General features: G+C 54.8%; 1 protein-coding gene across 6 annotated transcripts in view; it reads left to right on the forward strand.

Annotated features, from left to right (window-relative positions):
- The first annotated feature begins 301 nt into the window (after positions 1 to 301).
- Positions 302 to 27,067, forward strand: part of JUP (junction plakoglobin) — a 33,382-nt gene continuing 6,616 nt past the window's right edge. For 2 of the 6 annotated variants that reach the window (XM_033183027.1, XM_033183025.1), the window contains exons 1-8: positions 302 to 541; positions 15,317 to 15,532; positions 17,504 to 17,763; positions 17,970 to 18,208; positions 19,589 to 19,790; positions 22,099 to 22,243; positions 22,350 to 22,453; positions 23,841 to 24,179. In XM_033183027.1, the coding sequence (XP_033038918.1) occupies positions 15,325 to 15,532; positions 17,504 to 17,763; positions 17,970 to 18,208; positions 19,589 to 19,790; positions 22,099 to 22,243; positions 22,350 to 22,453; positions 23,841 to 24,179 (1,497 nt within the window). In that variant the 5' untranslated portion in view covers positions 302 to 541; positions 15,317 to 15,324. Of the gene's footprint in view, positions 626 to 1,027; positions 1,216 to 11,108; positions 11,175 to 15,316; positions 15,533 to 17,503; positions 17,764 to 17,969; positions 18,209 to 19,588; positions 19,791 to 22,098; positions 22,244 to 22,349; positions 22,454 to 23,840; positions 24,180 to 27,067 lie in introns of those variants that run through there. The other 4 variants (XM_033183026.1, XM_033183029.1, XM_033183030.1 and 1 more) reach the window with 4 other exon arrangements.

A 27,067-nucleotide genomic window follows, 5' to 3' on the forward strand; every position in this document is an offset into this window, starting at 1 on the left:
CTGTTGGACAGGTAGGGGGAAGGGGAGAGTAATGAGTCTCACCTGCTCAGAGCAAGGGTGGGGCAAGACACACCCCATCCCTTCCATTGGTTTTTTCCTTAGTCTTACTGACAGCCCCTTGTCCAATCAGGAGGAAGTAACTTTCTATCTGCCAATAGGTGCAGTATTAGGATGAGACCTCAAGTTAGAGTCCATCCCTAGAGCCGACTGGCAGTCCCTGGGGCCAATGGCAAGCGGATAAACAGAGGTGGCCGTGGAAGAGGACTGGAGGCGAGGCTCCGCCCCTCGGCGGGACAGTCAGGCGAGACAGCCAGTGAGCTCGCACCAGAGGGTGGGCGTCTCCCCCAGGGGCGGAGCTTCGAGGTGGCGAGGGGCGTGGCTTGGCTGTCAGGTCTCTTTGCCTTTTGTTCGGTTACTGAGTTGCTGCCTTGGCCAGAGTCCGGAGCAGCCGCCGCCCGACCGCGCCGAGCTCAGTTCGCTGTCCGCGCGGGCTCCCACCCCGGCCCGACCCCGACCCGGCCCGGCCAGGCCCCATACTCAGGTGCGGGCGATCGGGAGCAGGTATCGCTGGGGAGAGAAGGGGTGGCGAGCGCCCTCGAGGCCGGTCCCTGCCGTCTCTGGGCAGGTGAGGGCGGGTGCCATGGAGCGCCACCCTGCACCGGCGGCAGGGGGCGCGCTGGGGTCCTGGGCGCGGCGACCTGGGGGTCGCGCGGTTTGGGCGGAGCGCGCCTGGGAGCTCCGTGAACCAGAGCAAGGCGGGAGGGATCCGGACAGGTGCCTCCGGAGGCGTGCCTCCCCCGGGGCCCGCGCCCCTCGTCCGACGCCGCGTCCCTGACTCTCGCCCTGAGCTGGTGGGGGAGACTTTGCCCTGCTTTGACTGCGTCCCAGGGCTCACGCTACAGTCAGGAATTTACCGTTTGGGAAACTTGCTGCCGCTGGTCTCTGGGGCCACCCTCACCCCACCCCACGCGTCATCCTCGCTTTCCCTCCCTCCCTACTCCCCCAGGCCTGGGTGGGGCCCTATTGTCTGTGCCCAGCTTGCCCAACTGTGGGGGCCGAGCACACATTTTCCCAGCGACGCTGGCCCCACCTGCCGAGCAGGTGAGCGCACGGAGTCCAGAGGCCCTGCCCTCCAGCTCCCAGAGCCTGGTCCATACTACCTGCCGCGCCTCCCTCCACTCCGGTGGGAGCCGGGCTCTGGCTTCTTTAGCGGAGGTAGGATGGAGTGACAGTGGTGGGTGCAGGGCTCGACCCAGTGTCCAGCTGGTGTGTCTGGCATCCGTGGCTCCCCCTGGGGTCTGGGGGGTGGGGTCTGTGCACGGATGAAGAATTCAGGGTCACCTGGCCCAGTTTCCAGTAGCTGTGGCTGCTAGAGTGTTGGTAGGGGAACAGGACCCGTCTTCTTCTCTAGCCTCTTATTGTTGGAAAAAATCACCCAAAACAAACTTTGCAGGAGGAAGTATTCACAGCAGCTTTATCTGGGGGTTTTCCCGTCTCCTTGCCCAAAACTTCCTTTAGGCTTAGGGGGTCCTTCTTGGTGCAAAGCCCCTTCCCCCAGCCGGCCCCTGGCTGAACCTGGGCGGGTGCCTGCGCTCCGACCCTGTCTTCCCTGCCCCCACCTCCATCCTCTTCGCTAGGCCCCAGGGGCCTGAGGTGGGGGCCGGAGTAGGGGGTGGAAAGTGCTGGGAGGGGAAGCAGCTTCTTCCTTCTCTTCCTGCCTCCGGGGACCACCACACCCCCTCAGACGAAGCCTGCGTAAGTGGCTCTCTCTCTCAAGCTCTGCCCCCTCCTCAGGAATGGGGGTGGGGCAGGGCTGGGCCAAACTGAGGAAGGTGGGGGGAGTGGTTGTTCTTTTATTTTTTTTTTTCTACCCCATCCCCCACATTACTTAGCTGGCTGGTAATTGAGGCAAAAGAGCATGAGGCTGTGGGACTTGCCTCCCATTTGATTTCTGAATTATGACGGTGCATGCTTTCTGGAGGCCTGCACAGACCTTTCCCACCCCCTTTCCTGAAAGAATTTGACAGGGAAAGTGAGACCGGAGGAAGGCTTTTTGGGGGAAGGTTTCTTCAATGCTAGACTGCCTCAGGCAGAGCTGCATCGGGCCCCCGCCTTCCCTGCTCCCAATTTCCTGAGACCCCCCCACCCTCCGGAATTGGGGATCTTGACCAGGCTTTCTACCCCGGTTTAAAAAAAAATCTGAAGTGTGTTCTTTTTGCAGGATTTGGAGCCCAGCGTCCTTGGGGCACAGAGAGAGAATTCCACAGTTGGGTTCTCTCTCAGTACTGGGGGTGGGAGAAAGATTGCGGGGAGCGGGGATGGAGAGTGCTTGGAGGGGAAGAGTCTTCCACCTCTTTCTTTGTTGTAGATGGGGGAGTGAGGCTGGGGGCCCAGACTCAGCCCCTTTATCCTGGGTGGGGATCACGCTCAGCCCGGGACTAGGGGGAAGTCAGTGTGGGAACTCAAATCCTTTTCTGCTGGAGGAGGGGGGCGGTGCACCTCTGGGGAGCAACAGGAGCACGGAGTTTGGGCAAAAATAACCTGCTTTCCCTCTTCTCCCTGCCAAGGTGGAGGAGGAGAGGGCATTGTAATTATGTTGGCTAAATGATTAGTTTAGCTAATCTGGTTTGTGGCTGTGATGAAAAGATAATACTGAGGAAGTACTACTAGGAGGTGCCTGGTGAAAACTGGCCACTGACTGGACTGGGGGACGCGGAGGAGGAGAAGGTAGGACCCAATTAGTCATTTCTTGCTAGATCAAGCCCCAGCTTGGGTGACTTGAGCCCTCCCACCCCCACTCCACCCCTCCCTTGCACCCTGGCTCCACTCCATTCCCTCTGGAACCTCTGGGCTGCCAGGGCTGAGGCTTTGAGAATGCAGTGTATAGGAATGAAAAAGGTCGGGCTAGGGCTGCCAACCTTTTTCCCTTCCTGGAGCCACCTTAGAATGAGATCGGTCAATTGACTAGTCTACAGAAGGACTGTTTATTTAGAGAGATGGGACAGTGGGGCAGTTCTGAGCACAGGGCTTTGGGCTTGAACTGAGCTGGGTTTGAGACCCAGCTCTGTCTCTCATTACATTGCCTGAGTCTCAGTGACTTCTTTGGCGAAATGGGAATGCTAACACCTATCTACCAGATAAGTACTTGACAGATGGTAACTCAAGATCAAGGTCAGACTTTACAGAAACCAAGCACTTTATTTTTTTTTTTTTTGAGGTGGAGTCTTGCTCTGTCCCCTAGGCTCACTGCAGCCTCCGCCTCCCGGGTTCAAGCGATTCTCCTGCCTCAGCCTCCTGAGTAGCTGGGATTACAGGCACGCGCCCCCACGCCCGGCTAATTTTTGTATTTTTAGCAGAGATGGGGTTTCACTATGTTGCGCAGGCTGGTCTTGATCTGCTGACCTTGTGATTCGCCTGCCTCGGCCTCCCAAAGTGCTGGGATTACAGGTGTGAGCCACCTCACCTGGCCCAAACCAAGCACTTTCATTAACTATTCTTACTTATTCCTTATAGTTGAACAGGCTGGATGGCTCAAACCTGTAATCCCAGCACATTAGGAGGCCCAGAGGGCAGATTGCTGGATTGAGCCCAGGAATTCCAGACCAGCCTGGGCAACATGGTGAAACCCTGTCTCTACAAAAAATAGAAAAATTAGCCAGGCATGGTGGTGCATGCCTGTGGTCCCAGCTACTGGAAAGGTTGAGGTGGGAGGATTACCTGAGCCCAAGGAGGTCAAGGCTGCAGTGAGCTGTGTCACTGTATTCCAGCCTGGGCAACAGAGTGAGTCCCTGACTCAAAAAAAAAAAAAAAAAAAAAAAAAAAAGCGGGTATCATTTTCCCCATTCTACAGATGAGGACATTGAAACTCAAGGAACTAAATAATTTCCCCAGGGTTGTACAGCGAGACCCAAGCAGCACCAAGACTGGTGTTTTGGTCCTCTGATTCCAAGCCCAGAACCCATCCTGCTGTATTGCCCCATGCAGCTCTGGAAGGGATTTTTTTTGAGACGGAGTCTCGCTCTGCCACCCAGGCTGGAGTGCAGTGGCATGATCTCTGCTCACTACAACCTCCACCTCCTGGGTTCAAGCGATTCTTCTCTTTCAGCCTCCCGAGTAGCTGGGATTACAGGTGTGTACCACCACACCGGGCTAATTTTTGTATTTTTAGTGGAGATGGGGTTTCACCACGTTGGCCAGGATAGTCTCGAACTCCTGACCTCAGGAGATCTGCCCGCCTCAGCCTCCCAAAGCGCTGGGATTACAGGTGTGAGTGGAAAGGATTTTTCTGCACCCCCTTTTGAGAGCCTCTGCCTGATTGGGGAGAGGATAATTCAGAAGGGCCCATAAAGGCATGCGTGAGTGGTGAATGTAGGGCAGGTTTGGTAGGTGAGGGTGATATCTGTCCTGGTCACCAGCCCTCTGAAATCTCCCCAGTGGCTTGAGTTTTAGTTTCCGATGGAGGAGGCTTCTCCCCAAGCCACGGCTGTGTGGTGAGTGTTGGGGAGAGGTTGAGAGGGAAAGAGGAGGCAGGGGTCAAAGCTGTGCTGCCTCCTAGCTTGAGTTAGGTAGAACCATGGCTGTTTTGGGCTTGTTCATGTGTAGGAAGTGGGAGTTGTCTGCTTTGCTGGGGGCTGGGGCTATGCCAAGATAAAGGGTGCTGCCCTGTAGGGAGTGGCGAGAAACGAGAGTCCAATTTAGGCTTGGGCTAATGTCCTGCTGGAGTGGACCAGGCAGTGCTGCCAGGCTGCTCTTGATGGGGAACTGGCTGTCCTCCGCTCTGAAGCCCAAGAGACCTGAGATAGGCAGCTGCTGAGAGGGCCTTTCTGGTGATGGAGGTGGGGGTCATGTGTGCTGCCTGTCAGCCAGAGCCTTGGCCCTCTAGGGAGGAGCTGGTGTCAGATTGTCCTCCAGACCTGCCTGGTTCTGGCGTCTCTGCCAGCTGGACATCTAACACCAGAATGGGCCTGGATTTGGGGTCTGGGAAATGGGTTCTCTTTATGTGATGGTGCAGCCGGAGTACTGAGCCTGTCACTACCGCTCTTCTGGATTCCCTGAGGGCAGGTGGGGACCCCAGGCAAGGGGATTATTGATTGTGGAGAAGGCTAATGGGACTTGAGACAGAGAAGAAAACAATGAACCCCATCCCACTGACTACAACAAAGAGGGCAGGAGGTTGCAGTTTTCCATCTCCCCGAGGACATGAGAGCTACCTTCTGGGGCACTTACTGAAGGGACTTGAAGGGACGCAGTCTAGACAGGAGGAAGGGCTTTCTGCCTGCTAAAGATGAGATCTTGAGTTGAGAAGTAAGAGGGAGAGGTGGAGGCTCAGCATTGACTCTTCTCTGATGAGGGCCATCCTGTCCGGCAGGGAGGCCAGGCAGGAATCGCTGCCCTTTGGGGAGACTCTTCATCTTGTGTCTTTTGGGAGAAGAGCGAGCTGGCAGTGAGAGGGAAAGCCACCTGTGAGCTGGCCCCGTGACCCCTGTGAAGAGGAAAAGCAGTGTGGCTGGGCAGGCCACCAGGGCTTGTGTTCCTGAAAGTGACACTGAGCGGCCTCTCCTGGGACATGGTTGAGTCTGGGGACATGGAATACCTCATTGTGAAGCAAATTCCTCTGCCAGGCCTGAAGGGAAAGCTCGTGGACCACTCCCCTTGCTCAGCCTCCTGGCATCTTGGCCTTTGGGGCCAGTAGGGCAGGAAGCTCAGCCTTCTTGCTTTCTTTTCGTTATTTCTCTCATTCTTCCGTTCATTCTTTTTTTTTGAATCTCTGTCACCCAACTGGAGTGTAGTGGCGCAATCGTGGCTCACTACAACCTCCACATCCCGGGTTCAGGTGATTCTCCTGTCTCAGCCTCCCGCGTAGCTGAGACTACAAGCGCCTGCCACTATGCCCAGCTAATTTTTGTATTTGTAGTAGAGATAGGGTTTCAACCATATTGGTCAGGCTGGTCTTGAACTCCTGACCTCAGGTGATCCACTCACCTCAGCCTCCCAAAGTGCTGGGATTACAGGCGTGAGTCACCGCTATTGGCACTCAGCTTTCTTTCCTCCTCTCTTCTCCTTTCCTCTTTTCTTTCCTTTTTTTTTGGTTTGGTTTTTGAGATGGAGTCTTGTTCTGTCTCCCAGGCTGGAGTACAGTGATGCAGTCTCAGTTCACTGCAACCTCTGCCTCCCGGGTTCAAACAATTCTCCTGCCTCATCCTCCTAAGTAGCTGGGACTACAGGCACGCACCACCATGCCCAGTTAAGTTTTGTATTTTTAGTAGAGACGGGAGTTTCACCATGTTGGCCAGGCTGGTCTTGAATTCCTGCTCAAGTGATCCACCCATCTCAGCCTCCCAAAGTGCTGGGATTACAGGCGTGAGCCACTGGGCCCGGCCTTCTTTCCTTTTCTTGAGGTAGGGACTCACTCTGTCCCTTAGGCTAGAGTGCAGTGACGTGATCACAGCTTACTGCATCCTTGAACTCCTGGGCTCAAGCATTCCTCCTGCCCAGCCTCCCAAGTATCTGGGTCCACAGGTGTGCACCACCATGCCCAGCTAATTTTTAAAGTTTTTTTTTTTTTTTTTTTTGAGACGGAGTCTTGCTCTGTAGCCCAGGCTGGAGTGCAGTGGCCGGATCTCAGCTCACTGCAAGCTCCGCCTTCCGGGTTTACACCATTCTCCTGCCTCAGCCTCCCGAGTAGCTGGGACTACAGGCGCCCGCCACCTCGCCCAGCTAGTTTTTTGTATTTTTTAATAGAGACGGGGTTTCACCATGTTAGCCAGGATGGTCTCGATCTCCTGACCTCGTGATCCGCCCGTCTCGGCCTCCCAAAGTGCTGGGATTACAGGCTTGAGCCACCGCGCCCGGCCAATTTTTAAAGTTTTTTTTTTTTTTTTTTTTTTTTTTTTTTTTTTTTTTTGAGACGGAGTCTCGCTCTGTCGCCCAGGCTGGAGTGCTGTGGCCGGATCTCGGCTCACTGCAAGCTCCGCCTCCCGGGTTCACGCCATTCTCCTGCCTCAGCCTCCCGAGCAGCTGGGACTACAGGCGCCCACCACCTCGCCCGGCTAGTTTTTTGTATTTTTTAGTAGAGACGGGGTTTCACCGTGTTAGCCAGGATGGTCTCGATCTCCTGACCTCGTGATCCACCCGACTCGGCCTCCCAAAGTGCTGGGATTACAGGCTTGAGCCACCGCGCCCGGCCTTTTAAAGTTTTATGTAGAGACAGGGTCTTGCTGTGTTGCCCAGGCTGGTCTTGGACTCCTGAGCTCAAGCATTTGTCCCACCTCAGCCTCCCAAAGTGCTGGGATTATGGGCATGAGCCACCATGCCCAGCTGAAGCTCAGCTTTCTGTGTCTTTCTCTATGAAGACAGTGGCAGGGACCAGAGCAGAGTTGGGACAGGGGCGTGGCAATCAATAAGCTGCTTATTTAGGGGAGACTCATCCTCTCCCTTGATTGAGAAAGTAACATCTGGCTGGGGCAGTGGCTTACGCCTGTAATCCCAACCACTCTGAAGGTTGAGGCAGGAGGATTGCTTGAGGCTAGGACTTTGAGACCAGCCTGCCAGCCTGTGCAATACAGCAAGACCCGATCTCTTAAAAAAAAAAAAAAATTAGAGCATGGTGGTGTGTGCCTGTGGTCCTAGCTATTTGGGAGGCTGAGGTGGAAGGTTTGCTTGGGCCCAGCAGTTCAAGGCTGCAGTGAGCCATGATTGTGCCACTGTACTCCAGCTTGGGCAACAGAGTGAGACCTTGTCTCAAAAAAGAAAAAGAAAATAAAAAAAGTAATATCTGATCATTGTAAAAAAAAAATTGGGAAGTTTAGAAAAGTTTAAGAGAAAAGAAAAAAATTGCCCATAATCCTAAACGGCAACTTTCATTAAGTTTCATTAAGGTCTCTTCCTCTTTTCTTTTCTTTTTTTTTTTTTTTTGAGGCAGAGTCTCGCTCTGTCGCCCGGACTGGAGTGCAGTGGCCGGATCTCAGCTCACTGCAAGCTCCGCCTCCCGGGTTTACGCCATTCTCCTGCCTCAGCCTCCCGAGTAGCTGGGACTACAGGCGCCCGCCACCTCGCCCGGCTAGTTTTTGTATTTTTAGTAGAGACGGGGTTTCACCGTGTTAGCCAGGATGGTCTCGATCTCCTGACCTCGTGATCCGCCCATCTCGGCCTCCCAAAGTGCTGGGATTACAGGCTTGAGCCACCGCGCCCGGCCTCTTTTTTTCTTTCTTTCTTTTTTTTTTTTTTGAGATGGAGTTTTGCTCTTGTTGCCCAGGCTGGAGTACAGTGGCACAATCTCAGCTCACTGCAACCTCTGCCTTCTGGTTTCAAGCGATTCTCCTGCCTCAGCCTCCTGAGTAGCTGGGATTAAAGGCACCTAGCACCACGCCTGGCTAGTTTTTTGTATTTTTAGCAGAGACAGGGTTTCACCATGTTGGCCAGGCTGGTCTGGAACTCCAGGCCTTGTGACCCACCCGACTTGGCCTCCCAAAGTGCTGGGATTACAGGCATGAGCTACCATGCCCGGCCTTTTTTCTTAGCATCCTTTTGTTCTTTAGCCTTGATCTTGATGAGCTCATCCTCTGTAGATAGTAACTTTTTTTTTTTTTTTTTTAGATGGGGTCTCACTCTGTTGCCCAGGCTGGAGTGCAGATCTCAGCTCACTGCAACCTCCTCCTCCCGGGCTCAAGCGATCCTCCTACTTCAGCCTCCCAAGTAGCTGGGACTACAGGCACATGCCACCACCCCTGGCTAATTTCTGCATTTTTTTGTAGAGATGGGGTTTCGCTATGTTGCCCACACTGTTCTGGAACTCCTGGGCTCAAGGGATTCACCTGCCTTGGTCTCCTAAAGTGCTGGGATTACAGGGATGAGCCACTGCACCCTGCCTACAGTAACAGATTTTAGCCAAACCTTTATTCCAATCCTCATTTTCCAGCCTATGTTGTACAATAAACAGATGGATCTTCCCAGGAGAGGGTTATATGTAGGGATCCTTGCAGAATCACACCCCAGGGAGTGGGCCTCAGTCAGCTGGGGTCCGACCTGCTGTTACTGAGGAGTGGGCTGCCCCTGGACCCCAGGCTGCCCAAGCCCCACTGGTGGTAGTTGGAGGCAGTGCAATGAAAGTACTTGTGTATTTTGCGTCACCAACACACGTCAACCTTTTGTTGTTGTTTCCTGGTGTGGGGTGAAGTGTTTTTCCATTCCCAGGAGTCTCCGTTTGGGGTCATCTGCCGGTTTGGGAATCTGCCCACGAGGGTCACCAGCAGGGAATGGAGCTCCAGCTGGAGCCCTCTCCAGGGGAGCATAGAGGTCCCCGGGTCGAGCCACTTGGCCATGGCATTTCCCTCTCCTACAAATCCCCTTCATTTTCCCACCCGGGTTTGTTTGCTTTGGGAAGGAGCCCAGAAGGAGGAAAATAAACAGCAGCTGGGTCGGCAGGCCTGAGCCTCCCCCAGGCCCCAGCTCATCCTCAGGCCACAGCCCAGGCTGCCCTCCAGACTGGAAGTGAGGGTTTTCCTCCGGAAGCCTAAGACCAGCTTCTCTGACACAGCTCCTGCTTCAGTTCTGCCCTCTTGGAATGGACCAGCTTGCTGATGGAGACCACAGTGTCTGCCAGAGAACCTCTAGTCTGCAGGAGGTTCCCTCCTGGAGCTGCCAGCCAGAGGGGAGAGGCCTCCTTGGGCAGCCCCAGTCTGAGACAGAGACAGGCCCTCAAGGGAAACCATCATGCACTTTCTAGAGTCTGTTTGTGTCTGTGCTTGGAACTGTGGGCCAGACCTCAGCGGGAGCCAGGGACAGAGTGGGGAAGGTAGGGGCTGGACACCCTGCTGAGCCCAGCTTCCCCCTGAGACTGCTATGTGGGGAATGCTCACGCCTGGCTGTGCAGCTGCCCCTGGCTGCAGGAAGCAGCATGGACTGGCCTTGGGGCAGCCAGTGTCACCACCTGGCCTGAGCGAAGCTCCACTTCCCTTCTCCTCAGCCATGTTTCCTTCACCTCCCCAGGGCCTGGGAGGCAGCTCCCTACCTAGTCCCCATCTCAGGGGTCAGAGAAAGCAGCCAGGGTCCCCCCAAACAGACTGCCAGCCACCTTGCCCAGCAGGTCTCTGTGCCGGCCCTTACCCTTTTTTATTTTTCTTTTTTTCTTTTTTTTTTGAGACGAGTCTCACACTGTAACCCTGGCTGGAGTGTGATTGGCGCAATCTCAGCTCACTGCAACCTCCACCTCCCAGGTTCAAGTGATTCACCTGCCTCAGCCTTCTGAGTAGCTGGGATTACAGGTGCCCACCATCACGCCTCACTAATTTTTTGTATTTTTAGTAGAGATGGGGTTTCACTGTTGGCCAGGCTGGTCTCAAATTCCTGACCTTGTGATCCACCCGCCTCTGCCTCCCAATATGCTGGGACTACAGGCGTGAGCTACCACGCCCGGACCCCTCACCTTTCTTTTTTGAGGTACGGTCTTGCTCTGTTGCCTAGGCTGGAGTGGCGTGATCTTGGCTTACTGCAGCCTCAGTCACCTGGGCTCAAGTGACGCTTCAGCTTCCAGAGTAGCTGGGACTGCAGCTGCGTGCCACCATGCCCGGCTAATTTATTTTTATTTTTTGTAGAGACAGGGTCTTACTATATTGCCCAGGCTGAGTCTTGAACTCCTGGGCTCAAACGACCCTCCCACCTCCACCTTCCAAAGTGCTGGGATTATAGGCATGAACTACTGCTCCAGCTGGCTTCCGCCTCCTCTGCCATCTCTTTGTTCTTCTAGTATGTGAATGCATGTCTTTCCTGTGGACAGAGGGCTTCCAGAGTCACAGTGATGAAAGAAGTCACTTGATCATCTCCATTTTACAGATAAGAAAATGAGGCTTAAGGAAATTGAGCCCCTCTCCTCACTCAGAATCCTGTGCTCACCCTGTCGCTGTCTGAGCCTGGGAAATCCTGTGCTCACCCTGTCGCTGTCTGAGCCTGGGGACCTGTGTCTGCAAAGTGTGCTGGCCTCTAGCCTAAGGAACCTCTGGGGGACCCAGCCCTGCCCTGCTCCGCCCTGCTCCTCTGTCCCCAAATGCAGTGTTTCTGAGCCTGCTTCCAGCATGGCCTCTGGGGTAACCCATTCCTGTCCTTATTTCCAGGTGTCTTGGCACTTTGGTGCCCTGCAACCCAGCCTAGATGTGCCTGTTGCTGACTGTCCTTGGCAGGTACTGGCTGGGGAAGGAGCCTGGTGTAGCTCTGGTTGGGCTATTTTTAATGTCAGGGCTGGGCCACACTCTGCCAGGTCAGTCTTGGATTTAGGGTGCCCGGTGCCAGCCCTCTAGGTTGGCTGTGCAGAGGAGGAGGCAGGAATGAAGGGTAGGGGTGCACCCAGTCTAGCCTTATTACTTGCTCACGCTTAGCTGGTGTGGGCCCCATGGGGAAGGGTCCTCTGCACCCCCTCTCCAGGGCCCGTCTTCCTTCTTCCTGTCCTTGGGCTGCCCCTACAGTCTCTGATCTGGCTTCTTCCTCCCGGGCTGCTAACAATAGAGCAGGCTCTAAACAAAGGCCCCCCCCATTCAACTCAGAACCCGCCCTGTCTCTGTCCCTGCCCGTCTCTGGCTGGGGGGAGTGGGCAGGGCCCACGTCTGTCTCTCTTGCTTCCACCCTGGCTCTGTCCAGGGGCATTGCGGAAGGTCTGACTCCATGTCCAGGGTGGAGAGGGACAAGACTGAACTGGGTGCGGCCCCTCCACCCTGGGAACTGTAAAACCAGCACTTTTGTTTCTTGTGGGAGAAGTTCCCTTGTTCTCCTGGGCAGTAGGTAAGGAGAAGGGTGGGGCTGGTTGACAGTCCTGCCTGAGGTCTGACTTCCAGCCTTCCTGTTGCAGGAATAGCTCCCTTGACTCCTTCCTCAGGAGGAGTTCCGGAGTGTGTCCTCTCTCAGAACTGGTTCCCAACTCTGACGTTGCCCACCCCTAGCCTTCTGTCTGTCGTGGGAATCCTGGTTTTTTATTCCTAGAATCTTAGACATAACATTCCTTTGAGATCCAGGGACACAAGGACACCCAGCAAGTTTGTAGCAGAGCTGGGACTAGAACCTGGGACTCTTTTTTTTTTCTTTTCGAGACAGGGTCTTGCTCTGTTGTCACCCAGGCTTGGAGTGCAGTGGCGTGGTCTCGGCTCACTGCAGCCTCCACCTCTCTGGTTCAAGCAGTTCTCCTGCCCCAGCGTCCCGAGTAGCTGGGATTACAGGTGTGCACCACCATGCCCGGCTAATTTTTGTCCTTTTTAGTAGAGACAGAATTTCACCATGTTGACCAGGATGGTCTTGAACTCCCAACCTCGTGATCTGCCCGCTTCGGCCTCCCAGAGTGCTGGGATTACAGGCGTGAGCCAATGCACCCAGCCTGAACCTGGTACTCTTGATTTGCAGCCGGGTGCTCTGCTTCCATCTGCAAGCATCTTGGTCCCCTCCTCCCCTTGGCAAGAGGGCTCAGCTCCACTCAGGCTTGTCTGGTGGACTGGATGCTGTTCCTACCATGAGTGCTGCCATTTTCTCAGTGTGCAGGCATAGCTTCTTCACCTAGAAATTGGGAATAAAGCCGGGCGCAGTGGTCCATGCCTATAATCCCAGCACTTTGGGAGGCCAAAGTGGGCGGATCATCTGAGGTCAGGAGTTCAAGACCAGCCTGGCCAATGTGGTGAAACCTGGTCTCTACTAAAAATACAAAAATTAGCCAGGCATGGTGGTGCACGCCTGTAGTCCCAGTTACTTGGGTGGTCGAGGCAGGAGAATCGCTGGAACCTGGGAGGTGGAGGTTGCAGAGAGCCAAGATCGTGCCACTGCTCTCTAGCTTGGGCGACAGAGAGAGATTCTGTCTCAAAAAAGAAAGAAAAAAAGAAAGAAAGAAAAAGAAATTGGAAATAACAAAACATCTGCCAGGTTGCTTTGAGGGAAGAACGAGATTCACATAATAATAAAGGCCAATGGGAACCCTCACCCCCCAACCCCATGGCATCCTGTGGCCTCTGTCTCTCCCTGGGTAGCTGTCCAGCCCTCAGCAGTCTCCTGATGGTCCACCAGGGCTGGTGGGGGTGGTGGGGGACCTGCTGAGGAAGTTCCTCGGCTTGACTGTGGTGGTCCCTTTAGACGTGAGGTTGGCAAGGGGTGACCCTTGTTTGGAGTGAGGCCCGCTTCCCTCTCCCTTAGCTGAGAAGCCCCAGGGTTAGGCGCTGTCTATGTGAGGGCCCTCTGGCTGGGATGCAGTGTGTTTGTGGACCAGAGCTGCAGATGTCCAGCAGTGTCCAGATGTCGCTCAGCCTTGAGCCCAGCAGAGCGGCATTCAGCAGGTTATTGCCACCGTATTTACTGGTACACTTACACCTTCCTTCCCCCCTGGGGGGCAGCTTCTCTTCCAAGCTCTCCGCTGCTCTCTCTTGGGACTCCCCCTTGGGGCAGGGAAATGGTTGGGGAAGGCGGCACAGCACGAGGAGCTCAGGATTTTAGCAGGATTTTCCCATGTCTACCTTCTCCGAGCACCCTGACCCCCGCCACCCACCGCTGCCCCCCTGTTTCCTGCCGGTGGCCATTCCCCTCTGCTGCTGGGGAAGGGGTGCGTGTGGAAAGGGGGCTGGTTGGGGGGGGCTCCTCCTGAAATAGCTACACTTTCAAATGCCTGGGAGGCAGCTGTGCACATCTGGTGGCCTGAGCCTGCTGTCTGGGGTCTGCCGTCTGGGGTTGCCGGACTGCTTCTGTTTAATCAGCCTGAAACTCTGAGTCACTAGGGATGGCGGGAGGAGAGGAAGGAGGCAGCTGGGAGCCGGCCTGGCCCCTGCCTCTGCCTGTTCCAGGTGTGCTCACGGCTGCCTGCCATAAAAGGCTGTGAGACCTGCAGGACCATTCGTCATCCTCCTGGAGGGCAGCATTGGGGCTGTCACAGGGAAGACTTATCCTTGGTGATCTTTGTTCCTGGGGTGGGGCCAGGTTGCCCCAGCCACTCCACCCTCCCCTGATCCCCATCACAGTGAGACAACCCGGGTGCTGCCTGGCTTCATGGGTGGACCAGCCTGAGTTCTGCTTACTCACTGAGGCTGCGCTGGGATGTGCAGAGACCACAGACCTCGGTGCCCTCACACCTGTACTTGGTCCCAGTCCCAGCTCTGCCATTTCTAACCTCATTTCCTGCATCTGTACGCGGGGGAACAGCGCATGCGCTTTGAAACCCGCCCATGAACATGACGGTGTCTGTGAGAGGTCTGGCTCATAGTAGGCCCTCATGGTATCACGGCGTCCATTCTCCCCGCAGCCGCTGACCTCTGCAGGTCAGTTCCCAGGACAGTGGAGCCAAACATAGACCAAGCGGGAAGTTCACCTCCCTGGTACAAAGTACGGCCCTGCTACTCATTAACCTTTAGGTGCACCTAAACCTCTGCAGAGAGAGAGAGGGGTTCCTGACGGCAGTGACCACCCACAGGCCTGCCCCACCTCAGATCCCTAGCCTGGGCTCGAGGAGACCAGGAGGTGAGGAAGCACTTCCGGAGGAGAGGCGGTGCTGATGGTAATGGCCGTGGCCTCTGAACACCTGCTATGCACCAGGTCCTCGCGACCACCTCTGAGGGAGGTCACGTGACCCCGCTTTATAGATGAGGACACTGAGGTTCTGTGGAGAGGGGAACTGCCCCAGTAGTGAGTAGCTGAGATTTGAACCGCTCTGTGGGACTCAAAAGAGGCTTCTAGGTGCTGGGAGGGCTGGGAGAGAAGGGGCCTTAGGGCCTCGGCCTCAGGGCCATGTGTGATCCTGCCCAATCTGTAGGAAAGCCAGATCCTGGAGTCTCTTAGGGAGCCTGGGGCATTCCACAGAAACCTGTCAGACCGCTTCCCTGCCCCACCCAGTTTCCTGCCCAATGACTGGGGTGCCTCCTCCCTGCAGCCTTTCCCAGGGAGCCCCAGTGGCTGAGGGTGGGCCCAGGGGACCTCAGAAGCTGCTAGAGGTCCTGGGTGCCTTCTCTTGCCCCTGAGACAGTTGGGTCAGGGCAGCAAGGTGAGTGAACAGGGGCTTCTGGCGGCAGCTGGCCCTTTACTGCCCTGTCCCCTGGGGCTCATCCCCCTAAGAGGTCGGAGATGCAAGCCCAGGACACACACACAGCTGCACCCCTGGGGCTCACTGCTCCCAGGGTATCTCATGGGCAGCCCCTCCCTGGGCCTGTTACCCTTCTGGACACCCACTCATCCCCAGCCTGCATCCTCATTGAAACTCCTGGGGCCATGGTGATTACATGGCAAGACAGGCAGGACTTGGGCATGGGCTGAAGCTGGGGGCTGGGCCAGGTGACTTCCTGCTTCCTGACTTCCTCCTTTGTGCCCCCAGTAGCCACAATGGAGGTGATGAACCTGATGGAGCAGCCTATCAAGGTGACTGAGTGGCAGCAGACGTACACCTACGACTCGGGTATCCATTCGGGCGCCAACACCTGCGTGCCCTCCGTCAGCAGCAAGGGCATCATGGAGGAGGATGAGGCCTGCGGGCGCCAGTACACGCTCAAGAAGACCACCACCTACACCCAGGGGGTGCCCCCCAGCCAAGGTCAGGACCCCTTGGAACTATTCCATGGGGTAGAAAACCTGCCTGGGTCCTGGAGAGAGGTCAGAGTGAAAGGAGGCGGATTCTAGGGGGTCCCTGGTCTGAGGGAGGAGGCACAGCTCATACTAACAGGGGGCCCACCCAGTCTGAAGGAGGAGGTGCAACTACTTCAGGGTGCTGCATCTGGGAGGGTCACAGAATCCTCTTCTGTGAAGAGGGAAGGTAGGGAGGGAAGGCATAGTCCCTGCCCTCAGGGTGCCTCCAGTCTGAAGGAAGAGGCACAGTCCTTGCCGAATCTGATGAGGACGTTGGGCACGGTGGCTCACGCCTGTAATCCCAGCACTTTGGGAGACTGGGGTGGGTGGATCACCTGAGGTCAGGAGTTTGAGACCAGCCTGGCTAACATGGTGAAACCCCATCTCTACTAAAAATAAAAAATTAGCCAGGTGTGGTGGCGTGCACCTGTAGTCCCAGCTACTAGGGAGGCTGAGGCAGGAGAATTGTTTGAACCCAGGAGGCGGAGGTTGGAATGAGCTGAGATTGTGCCACTGCACTCCAGCCTGGGTGACAGAGTGAGACTCCGTCTCTAATAATAATAATAATAATAATAATAAAATAAGAATCTGATGAGGAGGCGTCACTGTGGCTCTCAGGAAGCCCACGGATGGCAGGGAGGACACAGCCCTTTGGCTCTAGAAGCCTCATGTTTGATGGAAGAGCCAGGACCCTAGCCTCCAGGAACCCCCCAGGGATTCTCCTTTGGGTAGAGGAGGTGTAGGTCTCAAGCCTGAGGGCCCCTCGTTGGGAGGGAGACCAGGCCTCTGCTGCTGACATGCAGATAGGCCAAGGCTGTGGGACGAGTGACTGACTCAGCTCTGGGGCTTAGTCCTAGCTGGGAGTGCCCAGCCAGCGCAAGCCTCCCCTGCCCCTCTCGGGGAGAGGAGTAGCCAGGCCCTAGAAATGTTGACCACAAGTGCCTCCAGGGCCCTGAACATGCCATGGGGTGGGCTGTGGGCTCTGGGAGTAGTGAGGGTGGACTGTGGCTGGTGGGGCTCTACGGAGCTCAGCCCCTGCACGCCAGTCTTCTCCCCGACAGCTGGTAGGGGGAGTAGGGGGCCTCTTGGCTGGGCAGGGCCAGGCACTGTGTTGGTAGCAAAAAGTACAGCATCCAGGTGGGAAAGCCATGCAGCTGTCTCCTCCTTCCCAGCTAATTAGAGGGTGGAACCTCTGCGTCCCTCTCCCTGGGGGCATCAGGACAGTTGCCAGGGTGTGGCTGCTTGGGCACCTACCTGTGGAACTCCCAGACCCACCCAGGGGGAGGAAGGAAGTTAGAGAGGAGCCTGATGTCTCAGCTGAGGACCCAGCTCCTGGCTCCCTGAACTCACAGCCCTGAGTTTCCCTCTGATCTGCTGTGAGATGTGATGTTGGTGGCTCTCTGGGCCTCTGTTTGCCTGCCTGTATGGTGGGAGGATTGCTGCTGTTGGGGATGATGAGGGTGTAATTAGACTCCTGAGATTTCAGGGTTGAAAAGAGACCTGATGGGTAAGGGAGGAGAATGGAGTAGGGGTTTGGGCCCCTGAGCCAGGCTGCCTTATAACCCCTCTGTGCCCAGTTTTCCCATCTGTAAAGAGGAGCCAATGATAGTACTTACCTTGCAGGGTCATTGTCAGATTATATGAGAAAATAGCAGGGCACTGAATTCACTGCCAGGCACATAATAAGTGTGCAAAAAAAAAAAAAATTCCCGTGATGGACAGAACACGTGGGGCTCATTTTACAGATGAGGTTACTGAGGTGATGGTGACTTCCCCAAGGTCCCTGGGGAGAGGTGGAATGGCCAGTCATGCTCTGGGGCTTTGGGCAGGGTGAAAGGTAGCCCAGAGGGCCGAGGTGGGGCTGTCTGCAGCCTGCCCTGCTCCCCAGTGTCTGCCCAGCCCACTGCCCGCACTCAGTCCCTGTCCCCATGGCTCCCAGGTGACCTGGAGTACCAGATGTCCACAACAGCCAGAGCCAAACGGGTGCGGGAGGCCATGTGCCCTGGCCTGTCAGGCGAGGACAGCTCACTGCTGCTGGCCACCCAGGTGGAGGGGCAGGCCACCAACCTGCAGCGACTGGCCGAGCCGTCCCAGCTGCTCAAGTCGGCCATTGTGCATCTCATCAACTACCAGGACGACGCCGAGCTGGCCACTCGAGCCCTGCCCGAGCTCACCAAGCTGCTCAACGACGAGGACCCGGTCCGTGAGGGTCCCGGCTAGGGTGGGGGCTGGGCAGGGAGGGGAGAGAGCAGATGTCCTCAGGGGAGGGACATGGTAGGGGTGGAGGAAGGTTATGACCCAGACTCCCCTGTATGTGACGAGTCTGGGGCCCTCCTCAGCTCTGTGGAAGGGTGTCCCGGCCCCTCCTTAGTGCTCACGTCCCCGCACCTGCCTTCGCCCTCCAGGTGGTGGTGACTAAGGCGGCCATGATTGTGAACCAGCTGTCGAAGAAGGAGGCGTCACGGCGGGCCCTGATGGGCTCACCCCAGCTGGTGGCCGCTGTCGTGCGCACCATGCAGAATACCAGCGACCTGGACACGGCCCGCTGTACCACCAGCATCCTGCACAACCTCTCCCACCACCGGGAGGGGCTGCTCGCCATCTTCAAGTCGGGCGGCATCCCTGCTCTGGTCCGCATGCTCAGGTACCCACCCCTGCTCAGTGCAGGAGTCCAGGACCCCCTCTCACTTGGGCCTCTCCCCTCCCTTCCCTGGGTTTCCATAAATACCCAGCGAGCACCTATCATGTGCCAGGCAGAAGCACACCCCATCCTGGTGCTCAGTGGCTCACAGCCCAGCAGGGAACACAGGCATGTAAACAGCAGGTTAATGATCAGGATATGACACAGGCTGTGGCAGAAGAGCATTGAGATTGCTCAGAGGTGGAATCGCTTAATGGCAGGGGATTAACAGATGAGTGAAGTTTGGCTAGTGTAGAGGAAGGGAAGAGTGTCCCAGGCAGAGGGAACAGCAAATGCAAAGTTCCTTACAAACTTTCTGTTTCTGGGCCCCCTGCAAAATGTTGATTGGTCTCATTTCTCGTTTTTTTTGAGAGGCCATGCTGTCGCCCAAGCTGGACTGCAGTGGCATGATCTCAGCTCACTGCAGCCTCCACCTCCCAGGTTTGAATGTTCCTTCTGCCTCAGTCTCCTGAGTAGCTGGGATTGCAAGTGTCTGCCACCATGCCCAGCTAATTTTTTTTTATTTTGAGACAGAGTTTTCCTCTTGTTGCCCAGGCTGGAGTGCAATGGCACAGTCTCAGCTCACTGCAACCTCCGCCTCCCGGGTTCAAGCGATTCTCCTGCCTCAGCCTTCCAAGTAGCAGGGATTACAGGTGCCCACCACCACGCCTGGCTAATTTTTGTATTTTTAGTAAAGATGGGGTTTCACCATGTTGGCCAGGCTAGTCTTGAACTCCTGACCTCAGGTGATCTGCCCGCCTTGGCCTCCCAAAGTGCTGGGATTACAGGCGTCTGCCACCATGTCCAGCTCAATTTTGTATTTTTAGTAGAGACGGAGTTTCGCCATGTTGGCTAGGCTGGTCTCGAACTCCTAACCTCAGGTGATCCCCCGCCTCGGCCTCCCAAAGTGCTGAGATTACAGATGTGAGCCACCACGCCTGGCCTTATTTCTCATCCCTATACCAGGCTGGGAGCTCCATGAAGGGGAGACACTGATTTCACTCCCTTCTGAATGCCTTGCAAGGCCTCTCTAATATGTGGCCTTCTACATGGTAGTTACTTAGTAGGAATCAGTGTCTAGGGACCTACTGTGTACTCAGCACAGGGCTGGGGGCTCAGAAGCAGGAGGAGTCATTGTCTCATTTGGGAGAAGACAGGTGCTGTTTGCTTCAGGCTTAAGAGCCGGGCAGGCTCAAGAAGTGATGAGATTTTAGCAAAGGGATATTTCTAGAGTGGTGTCAGTAGTGGGGAGGCTTCCTGGGGGAGGTGGGAACCCATGCCAGGCTCACATGTATGTCAGGCCCCTGGGACCTCGGCATACTAACCCCTGCCCACCCCCCCCAGCTCCCCTGTGGAGTCAGTCCTGTTCTACGCCATCACCACGCTGCATAACCTGCTCCTGTACCAGGAGGGCGCCAAGATGGCCGTGCGCCTGGCTGATGGGCTGCAAAAGATGGTGCCCCTGCTCAACAAGAACAATCCCAAGTTCCTGGCCATCACCACCGACTGCCTACAGCTCCTGGCCTATGGCAACCAGGAGAGCAAGGTGGGCCCTCCCAACCCTCCCGAGGCCTGAAGCCCACTCTTGCATCACCCTCTATCCTCCACAGCTTCGGGCCGCTGCCCCTTACTCCTTTTAGATGAGATATAGGAGCAGATATGCATGCTTCATCATGCGGCTGAATTGCTCAGAATTATTATTTTGAGTATAAGGAAAAAAAATCACTCATCCTCATACAGCCACTATTGTCATTTCGATATGCTCCCTTAAGAGCTGTTCTGTGGGCAGACTATAGATGTGTGCACATTCTTGTCATCATAACAATCTGCAACATTGCATCTGTTTTCTGCCTGCTTTTTTTTTAGTTTTTTGAGACAGGGTCTCACTCTATTGCCCAGGCTGGAGTGCAGTGGTGTAATCAGGGCTCACTGCAACCTTGACTTCCTGGGCTCAGATGATCCTCCCATCTCAGCCTCAAGAGTAGCTGGGACTTCAGGCATGTGCCACCATGCCCGACTAATTCTTTTTTACTTTTCTTTTCTTTCTTTTTTCTTTTTTTTTTTTTTGAGATGGAGTCTCACTCTGTCGCCCAGGCTGGAGTGCAGTGGTGCGATCTCAGCTCACTGTAACTTCCACCTCCCGGGTTCAAGTGATTCTCCTGCCTCAGCCTCCCAAGTAGCTGGGATTACAGGTGCCCGCCACCACGCCCAGCTAATTTTTGTATTTTTAGTAGAGACAAGGTTTCACCAGGTTGGCCAGGCTGGTCTCGAACTCCTGACCTTAGGTGATCCATCTGCCTCGGCCTCCCAAAGTGCTGGGATTACAGGCGTGAGCCACCGCGCCCGGCCCCCGAATAATTTTTTGTAGAGGTGAGATTTCTCCATGTTGCCCAGGCTGGTCTCAAACTCCTGGGTTCAAGTGATCTGTCTGCCTTGGCCTCCCAAAGTGTCAGGATTACAGGTGTGAGTCACTGTGTCTGGCCTGCATGATGTTTAAAAAAATTTTTTTTTGCTCTATTGTCCTCAATAATAGTTTGTTAAACCACCCTCTAATAATGACAGATTGCCTTTTCCTTTCCGCTTACCCCTTTCTTTTTCCTTTTCCTTTCCCTCTTCCTCTCTTCCTCGCTTTCTTCCTTCCTTCCCATTTCTTCCTTTTCTTTCTTTTTTGAGACAGGGTCTCACTGTGTTACCCAGGCTAGAGTGCAGTGGCGTGATCCTAGCTCACTGCAACCTCAAACTCCTGAGCTCGAGCATTCCTCCCACCTTAGCCTTCCTGATAACTAGGACTACAGGAACGTACCACTGAGCTAAGTTTTAAATTTTTTGTGGGAATGGGGTCTTGCTCTGTTGCCCAGGCTACCCTCAAGGAATCCTCCTGTCTCAGCCTCTGAAATACTGGGATTAAAGTCATGAGCCACCATACCCAGCCTACAGATAGCAATCATTAAGTGGAGACCTCAGGCTTTATTCTGAGGGAGGGTATTTAGATTGCTCCTATTCCACCTTTATAAACAATGCTGTCTAACAAATTAACGAATGTCTTTGGGCGTATAGCCTTTGTCAAAGAGTGGAAAAAATTCTCATCAATTTTTAACACTTCTAGGCTTTTACCCAAATGGCCAGATTGGTTTCCAGAAGGATTGGACTAATTTTCAGTGTCATAACTGGTAATGAGTGTGCATATAGTCTTGTCACATCCTTGTCAGCACTGGGTATTATCCTTTTTTTCAAAATTTTGGCTTGCGTAACAGTCACGAAACTATTGGGGTGGGCTGGGTGTGGTGGCTCACTCCTGTATCCCAGCACTTTGGGAGGCCAAGGCAGGTGAATTGCCTGAGGTCAGGAGTTTGAAACCAGCCTGGCCAACATAGTGAAACCCCATCCCCACCAAAAATACAGAAATTAGCTGGGCGTGGTGGCACACACCTGTAATCCCAGCCACTTGGGAGGCTGAGGCATGAGAATTGCTTGAACCCAGGAGGCGAAGGTTGCAGTGAGCTGAGATCATGCCACTGCCCTCCAGCCTAGGTGACACAGCGAGACTCTATCTCAAAAAAACAAACAAACAAAAAACTACTGGGGTGTTTGTCTGGGTGTGGTGGCTCACACCTGTAATCCCAGCACTTTGGGAGGCTGAGGTGGGAGGATCATTTGGGGCCAGGAGTTCAAGACCAGCCTGGGCAGCATAGCGAGACCCCCATCTTTATAAAAAGAAAAAAATACATTAAAATAAACAAACTATTTGTGCGTTAGCTGAAGCTCAGTAATGACAGCTCTGTCTCCTGCCCCGCTCCTCCTTGTTCCTGTCATATTCCCCGTCCTTCTCACACTCATTGCCTCTTCACCTGCAGCTGATTATCCTGGCCAATGGTGGGCCCCAGGCCCTCGTGCAGATCATGCGTAACTACAGTTATGAGAAGCTGCTCTGGACCACCAGTCGTGTGCTCAAGGTGCTGTCCGTGTGTCCCAGCAATAAGCCTGCCATTGTGGAGGCTGGTGAGTATGATGGCCTTGAGGACGGCTGGGGTGGGGGCTCTGCCCAGCTGCCAAGCTGAGTCAGCCATGCTGCCCATGGCTGATGGCACCCCTATCCCTGCCCTAGGTGGGATGCAGGCCCTGGGCAAGCACCTGACCAGCAACAGCCCCCGCCTGGTGCAGAACTGCCTGTGGACCCTGCGCAACCTCTCGGACGTGGCCACAAAGCAGGTGAGGGAGGTATCTGGGCTTGGGGTTGACCTCTTCAGCTGCCCCATCCAGCCTCCTGTCTGGGCATCTGACCTTAGGTACTGTGGGAGGACTGGGGGCTCTAAATCTCTCTTCCTTGTGGCTGAGGCTGGAAATGCCTTGAAGACCCTCATCTCTTTTTTTTGGTTTTTGACAGAATCTCGCTGTGTCACCCAGGCTGGAGTGCAGTGGTGCAGTCTCGGCTCACTGCAAGCTCCACCTCCTGGGCTCAAGCGATTCTCCTGCCTCACCCTCCCGAGTAGTTGGGACTATAGGAGTGTGCCACCATGTCTGGCTAATTTTTGTATTTTTAGTAGAGGCAGGGTTTCACCTTGTTGGTCAGGCTGGTCTCGAACTCCTGACCTCAGGTGATCCACCTGCCTCGGCCTCCCAAAGTGCTAGGATTACAGGCGTGAGCTGCTGTATCCAACAAGAGAACAGTGTTGACCTGGGCCCTGGGCTGGGGCAATAGTGTACAAAGAGATAGGCCCCCATGACTAAAAATACAATTTAAGGAAAAATGCAGCTCCAGGGCAAGTGCCCTGTGTCTCCTTTCAACAACCATTCCTCAGGCCTCCCCCAGCAATATGCTGTTTATAAGTGCCCACCCTGTGCTGGCCCTCTGCATGGCATTTGTGGACATTAGCTCATTCAACCTGGGGTTAGAGTGTGGGACCCTGTGGGTTAGATGAAGGCACTGAGGCTCGGGGAGCTAATAGCCATGGTCAGAGGTAGTAAATGGCAGAACTGGAATTTGAACCCAGGACTGTCCGTCCTCAAAGCTGGAGTTTTTCTGTCCCACCACAAGGCTTATGTGTCTCCCTGGGAGAAGTGAGACGTCTGAGGTAGTGATTTTACTGGAAGTGGATTTGGCTCAGGGCCCCAGGGTGGTCGGGCAGCACTGCTGCCTTCACTAAGGCCCAGAAAGGTGACAAGTGAGTAGACGTGGCACAGCTGGGCCACGGAAACATGTGGCCCCCTCAACAGTTGCCTCCTGGTCTTGAGGCCTCCCTTGGACACCGTACTTTGGCCTGAGGAGGGTTCTGCCTGGTTCTGAGGCCCCCAGGGAAAGGCTGATGGGTTGGAGGGAAGAGACATGGGGCATAGAGTCAGGCCTGGGTTCAGATCCAGCCACTGGCTGTGTGTCTGTGGGCAAGTTCCTCAACCTCTCTGAGCCTCATTGCCTCATTTGCACCACAAGATAGTAACACCCTCTCACAGGGTGTGGCGGGTCATGGGGATGAAAATTCCCAGGCACACACAGGCAGGGCTGACCCCTTTAGGTCATCCCGCTCCCCTTGGACATATTCGAGAAGGCTCCCTGGAGTTGGTTGCTCCTTGACTCCCCCATCCCTTCCTTTCCCTCCAGGAGGGCCTGGAGAGTGTGCTGAAGATTCTGGTGAACCAGCTAAGCGTGGATGATGTCAACGTCCTCACCTGTGCCACGGGCACACTCTCCAACCTGACTTGCAACAACAGCAAGAACAAGACGCTGGTGACACAGAACAGCGGTGTGGAGGCTCTCATCCACGCCATCCTGCGTGCTGGTGACAAGGACGACATCACAGAGCCTGCCGTCTGCGCCCTGCGCCACCTCACTAGCCGCCACCCTGAGGCCGAGATGGCCCAGAACTCTGTGCGTCTCAACTATGGCATCCCGGCCATTGTGAAGCTGCTCAACCAGCCCAACCAGTGGCCACTGGTCAAGGTACTGCTGTTAGGCGAGGGGAAGGAGCTCCCTGCAGCAGGCTTAGGTGCTGTATTGGTATAGGCAAAGCTGCTATAGCAAAGAAGCCCTAAATACAGTGGCTTGAATAAGACAGAAGTTTATTTCTCTCTCGTGTAATAGTTTAGACCTCAACAATGGCTCTGCTCTCCAGATTCTATCTTCTAGCTCCATCAGCCCCTAGGGCAGAGCTCAGAATTCAAAATGCACAGGAGTACCCTGGGCGGTTTCATTAAACTGCAGGTTCCACGGTGGCTCATGCCTGTAATTCCAACACTTTGGGAGGCCAAGGTAGGAGGATTGCTTGAGGCCAGGAATTTGAAACCAGCCTGGACAACATAGTAAGACTTGTCTCGACAACAACAGCAAAAATTAGCCAGGTGTGGTGGTGCACACCTGTAGTCCCAGCTACTGGGGAGGGGAGGCTTAGGTGGGAGGATTGCTTGAGCACAGGAGTTGGAGGTTACAGTGAGCTATGACTGCATCAGTGCACTTCAGCCTGGGTGACAGAGCAAGAATCTATGTCTTAAAAGAAAAGAAAAACAGGAAGCTGGGTGCAGATGCAGACATCTGTAGTTCTAGCACTTTGTGAGGCAGAGGCGGAGGCGGAGGTGGAGGGATCACTTGAGGCCAGGAATTTGAGACCAGCCTGGGTAACATATTGAGATACCCATCTCTTAAAAAAATTTGAAAAACGAAACAAACAAACAAACAAACAATCTAAAACAAACACACACACACATAGACACATGCGCACACACACGCACACACACTGCAGGTCCTAATTCAGCAGGCCTACTGCAGAGAGCCCACGATTCCATATGTCTTTTTTTTGTTGTTGTTGTTGTTGTTGTTTTTGAGAGCGGAGTCTCGCTGTGTTGCCCAGGCTGGAGTGCAGTGGCGCGATCTTGGCTCACTGCAAGCTCCGCCTCCCGGGTTCCCACCATTCTCCTGCCTCAGCCTCCGAGTAGCTGGGACTACAGGCGCCCGCCACCGCGCCTGGCTAGTTTTTTGTATTTTTAGTAGAGACGGGGTTTCACCGTGTTAGCCAGGAGGGTCTCGATCTCCTGACCTTGTGATCCACCCGCCTCGGCCTCCCAAAGTGCTGGGATTACAGGCTTGAGCCACCGCGCCCGGCCTTTTTTGTTGTTTTGAGACAATGTCTTTGTCTATTGCCCAGGCTGGAGTGCAGTGGTACAATCTTGGCTCACTGCAACCTCTGCCTCCTGGGTTCAAGCGATTCTCCTGCGTTGGTCTCCTGAGTAGTTGAGATTATAGGTGCATGCCACCATGTCCGGATAATTTTTGTATTTTTAGTAGATTTCACCATGTTGCTCAGAATGGTCTCAAACTCCTGAACTCAAGCAATACACCAGCCTCGGCCTCCCAAAGTGTGGGGATTACAGGTGTAAGACACCGGGCCCGGATGGTTCTGTATTTCTTTTCTTTTTTTTCTTTTTTTTTTTTTTTGAGACAGAGTTTTGCTCTTGTTGCCCAGGCTGGGGTGCAATGGCACAATCTCGGCTCACCGCAACCTCCGCCTCCCGGGTTCAAGCGATTCTCCTGCTTTAGCCTCCCAAGTAGCTGGGTCTACAGGCATGTGCCACCATGCCCAGCTAATTTTGTGTTTTTTAGTTGAGACAGGGTTTCTCTATGTTGGTTAGGCTGGTCTCGAACTCCTGACTTCAGGTGATCCACCCACCTCGGACTTCCAAAGTGCTAGGATTACAGGCGTGAGCCACCGCGCCCGGCCCAGTTCTGTATTTCTTTCTTTTTTTTTTTTCTTTTGAGACGGAGTCTTGCTCTGTCACCCAGGCTGGAGTGCAGTGGCCGGATCTCAGCTCACTGCAAGCTCCGCCTCCTGGGTTTACGCCATTCTCCTGCCTCAGCCTCCCAAGTAGCTGGGACTGCAGGCGCCCGCAACCTTGCCCGGCTAGTTTTTTGTATTTTTTAGTAGAGACGGGGTTTCACCGTGTTAGCCAGGATAGTCCTGATCTCCTGACCTCGTGATCCGCCCATCTCGGCCTCCCAAAGTGCTAGGATTACAGGCTTGAGCCACCGCGCCCAGCCTCCAATTCTGTATTTCTAACAAGCTCGCAGGTGCTGCTACTGGTCCATGGAGCACATTTCTTATGCCACTGGGTATAGACGAGAGAGTTGTCCTCACACGAATGAGTGGACTGTATCATCCCCACGGATGTGTTCTAGCCCTGAGAACTGGGAAGGGCTAGCGGCCACCAGAAAGTGTCAGACATCACTCCTGCACACACCCCAGAACTTGGTCATTCGGCCACATCAAGGTGCAAGGAGGTTAGGAAATGTGATCACCAGCCAGATGGCTGTGTGTCCTGCTGAAAATCAGGAGAGCCACTACAGAGACACAGGGCAGAGAGGATTCTGGGGGATGCTTAGCCTCTCCCATAGGGAGTTGGGCGTGTAAAGGGGTGGGGTCTTCTTCTTGAGGCTACCTGGGTGGAAGAGAGATGTGTGTCATTTCCCTGTCAGGCAGGGGAAGTGAGAGTGGGCCAAGGGCTGGGCAGGCCCAAGGGACAGTTATGGAGAAAGGCATGTGTGTGTGTGTGTGTATCCATATGTAGAGACAAGGAAGGCAGCCAAAGGCAAGGTGGCATCTGGTGCCAGAGAGTGAGGAAGCTACCATAGATGAGGGTCTTGTCAATGGGCACAGGAGCCAGCTGGCAGGGGCATCCGCTAGCTACATTTAAGACAATGTAATAGTACAGACAAGCCAGGCGCAGTGGCTCACGCCTGTAATCCTAGTACTTTGGGAGGCCGAGGCGGGAGGATTACCTGATGTCAGGAGTTTGAGACCAGCCTGGCCAACATAGTAAGTCCCCGCCTCCATAAAAAAT

The sequence above is a fragment of the Trachypithecus francoisi genome, unplaced genomic scaffold (assembly GCF_009764315.1).
Source record: "Trachypithecus francoisi isolate TF-2019V2 unplaced genomic scaffold, Tfra_2.0 Lachesis_group20, whole genome shotgun sequence".
Classification (NCBI taxonomy): domain Eukaryota; kingdom Metazoa; phylum Chordata; class Mammalia; order Primates; family Cercopithecidae; genus Trachypithecus; species Trachypithecus francoisi.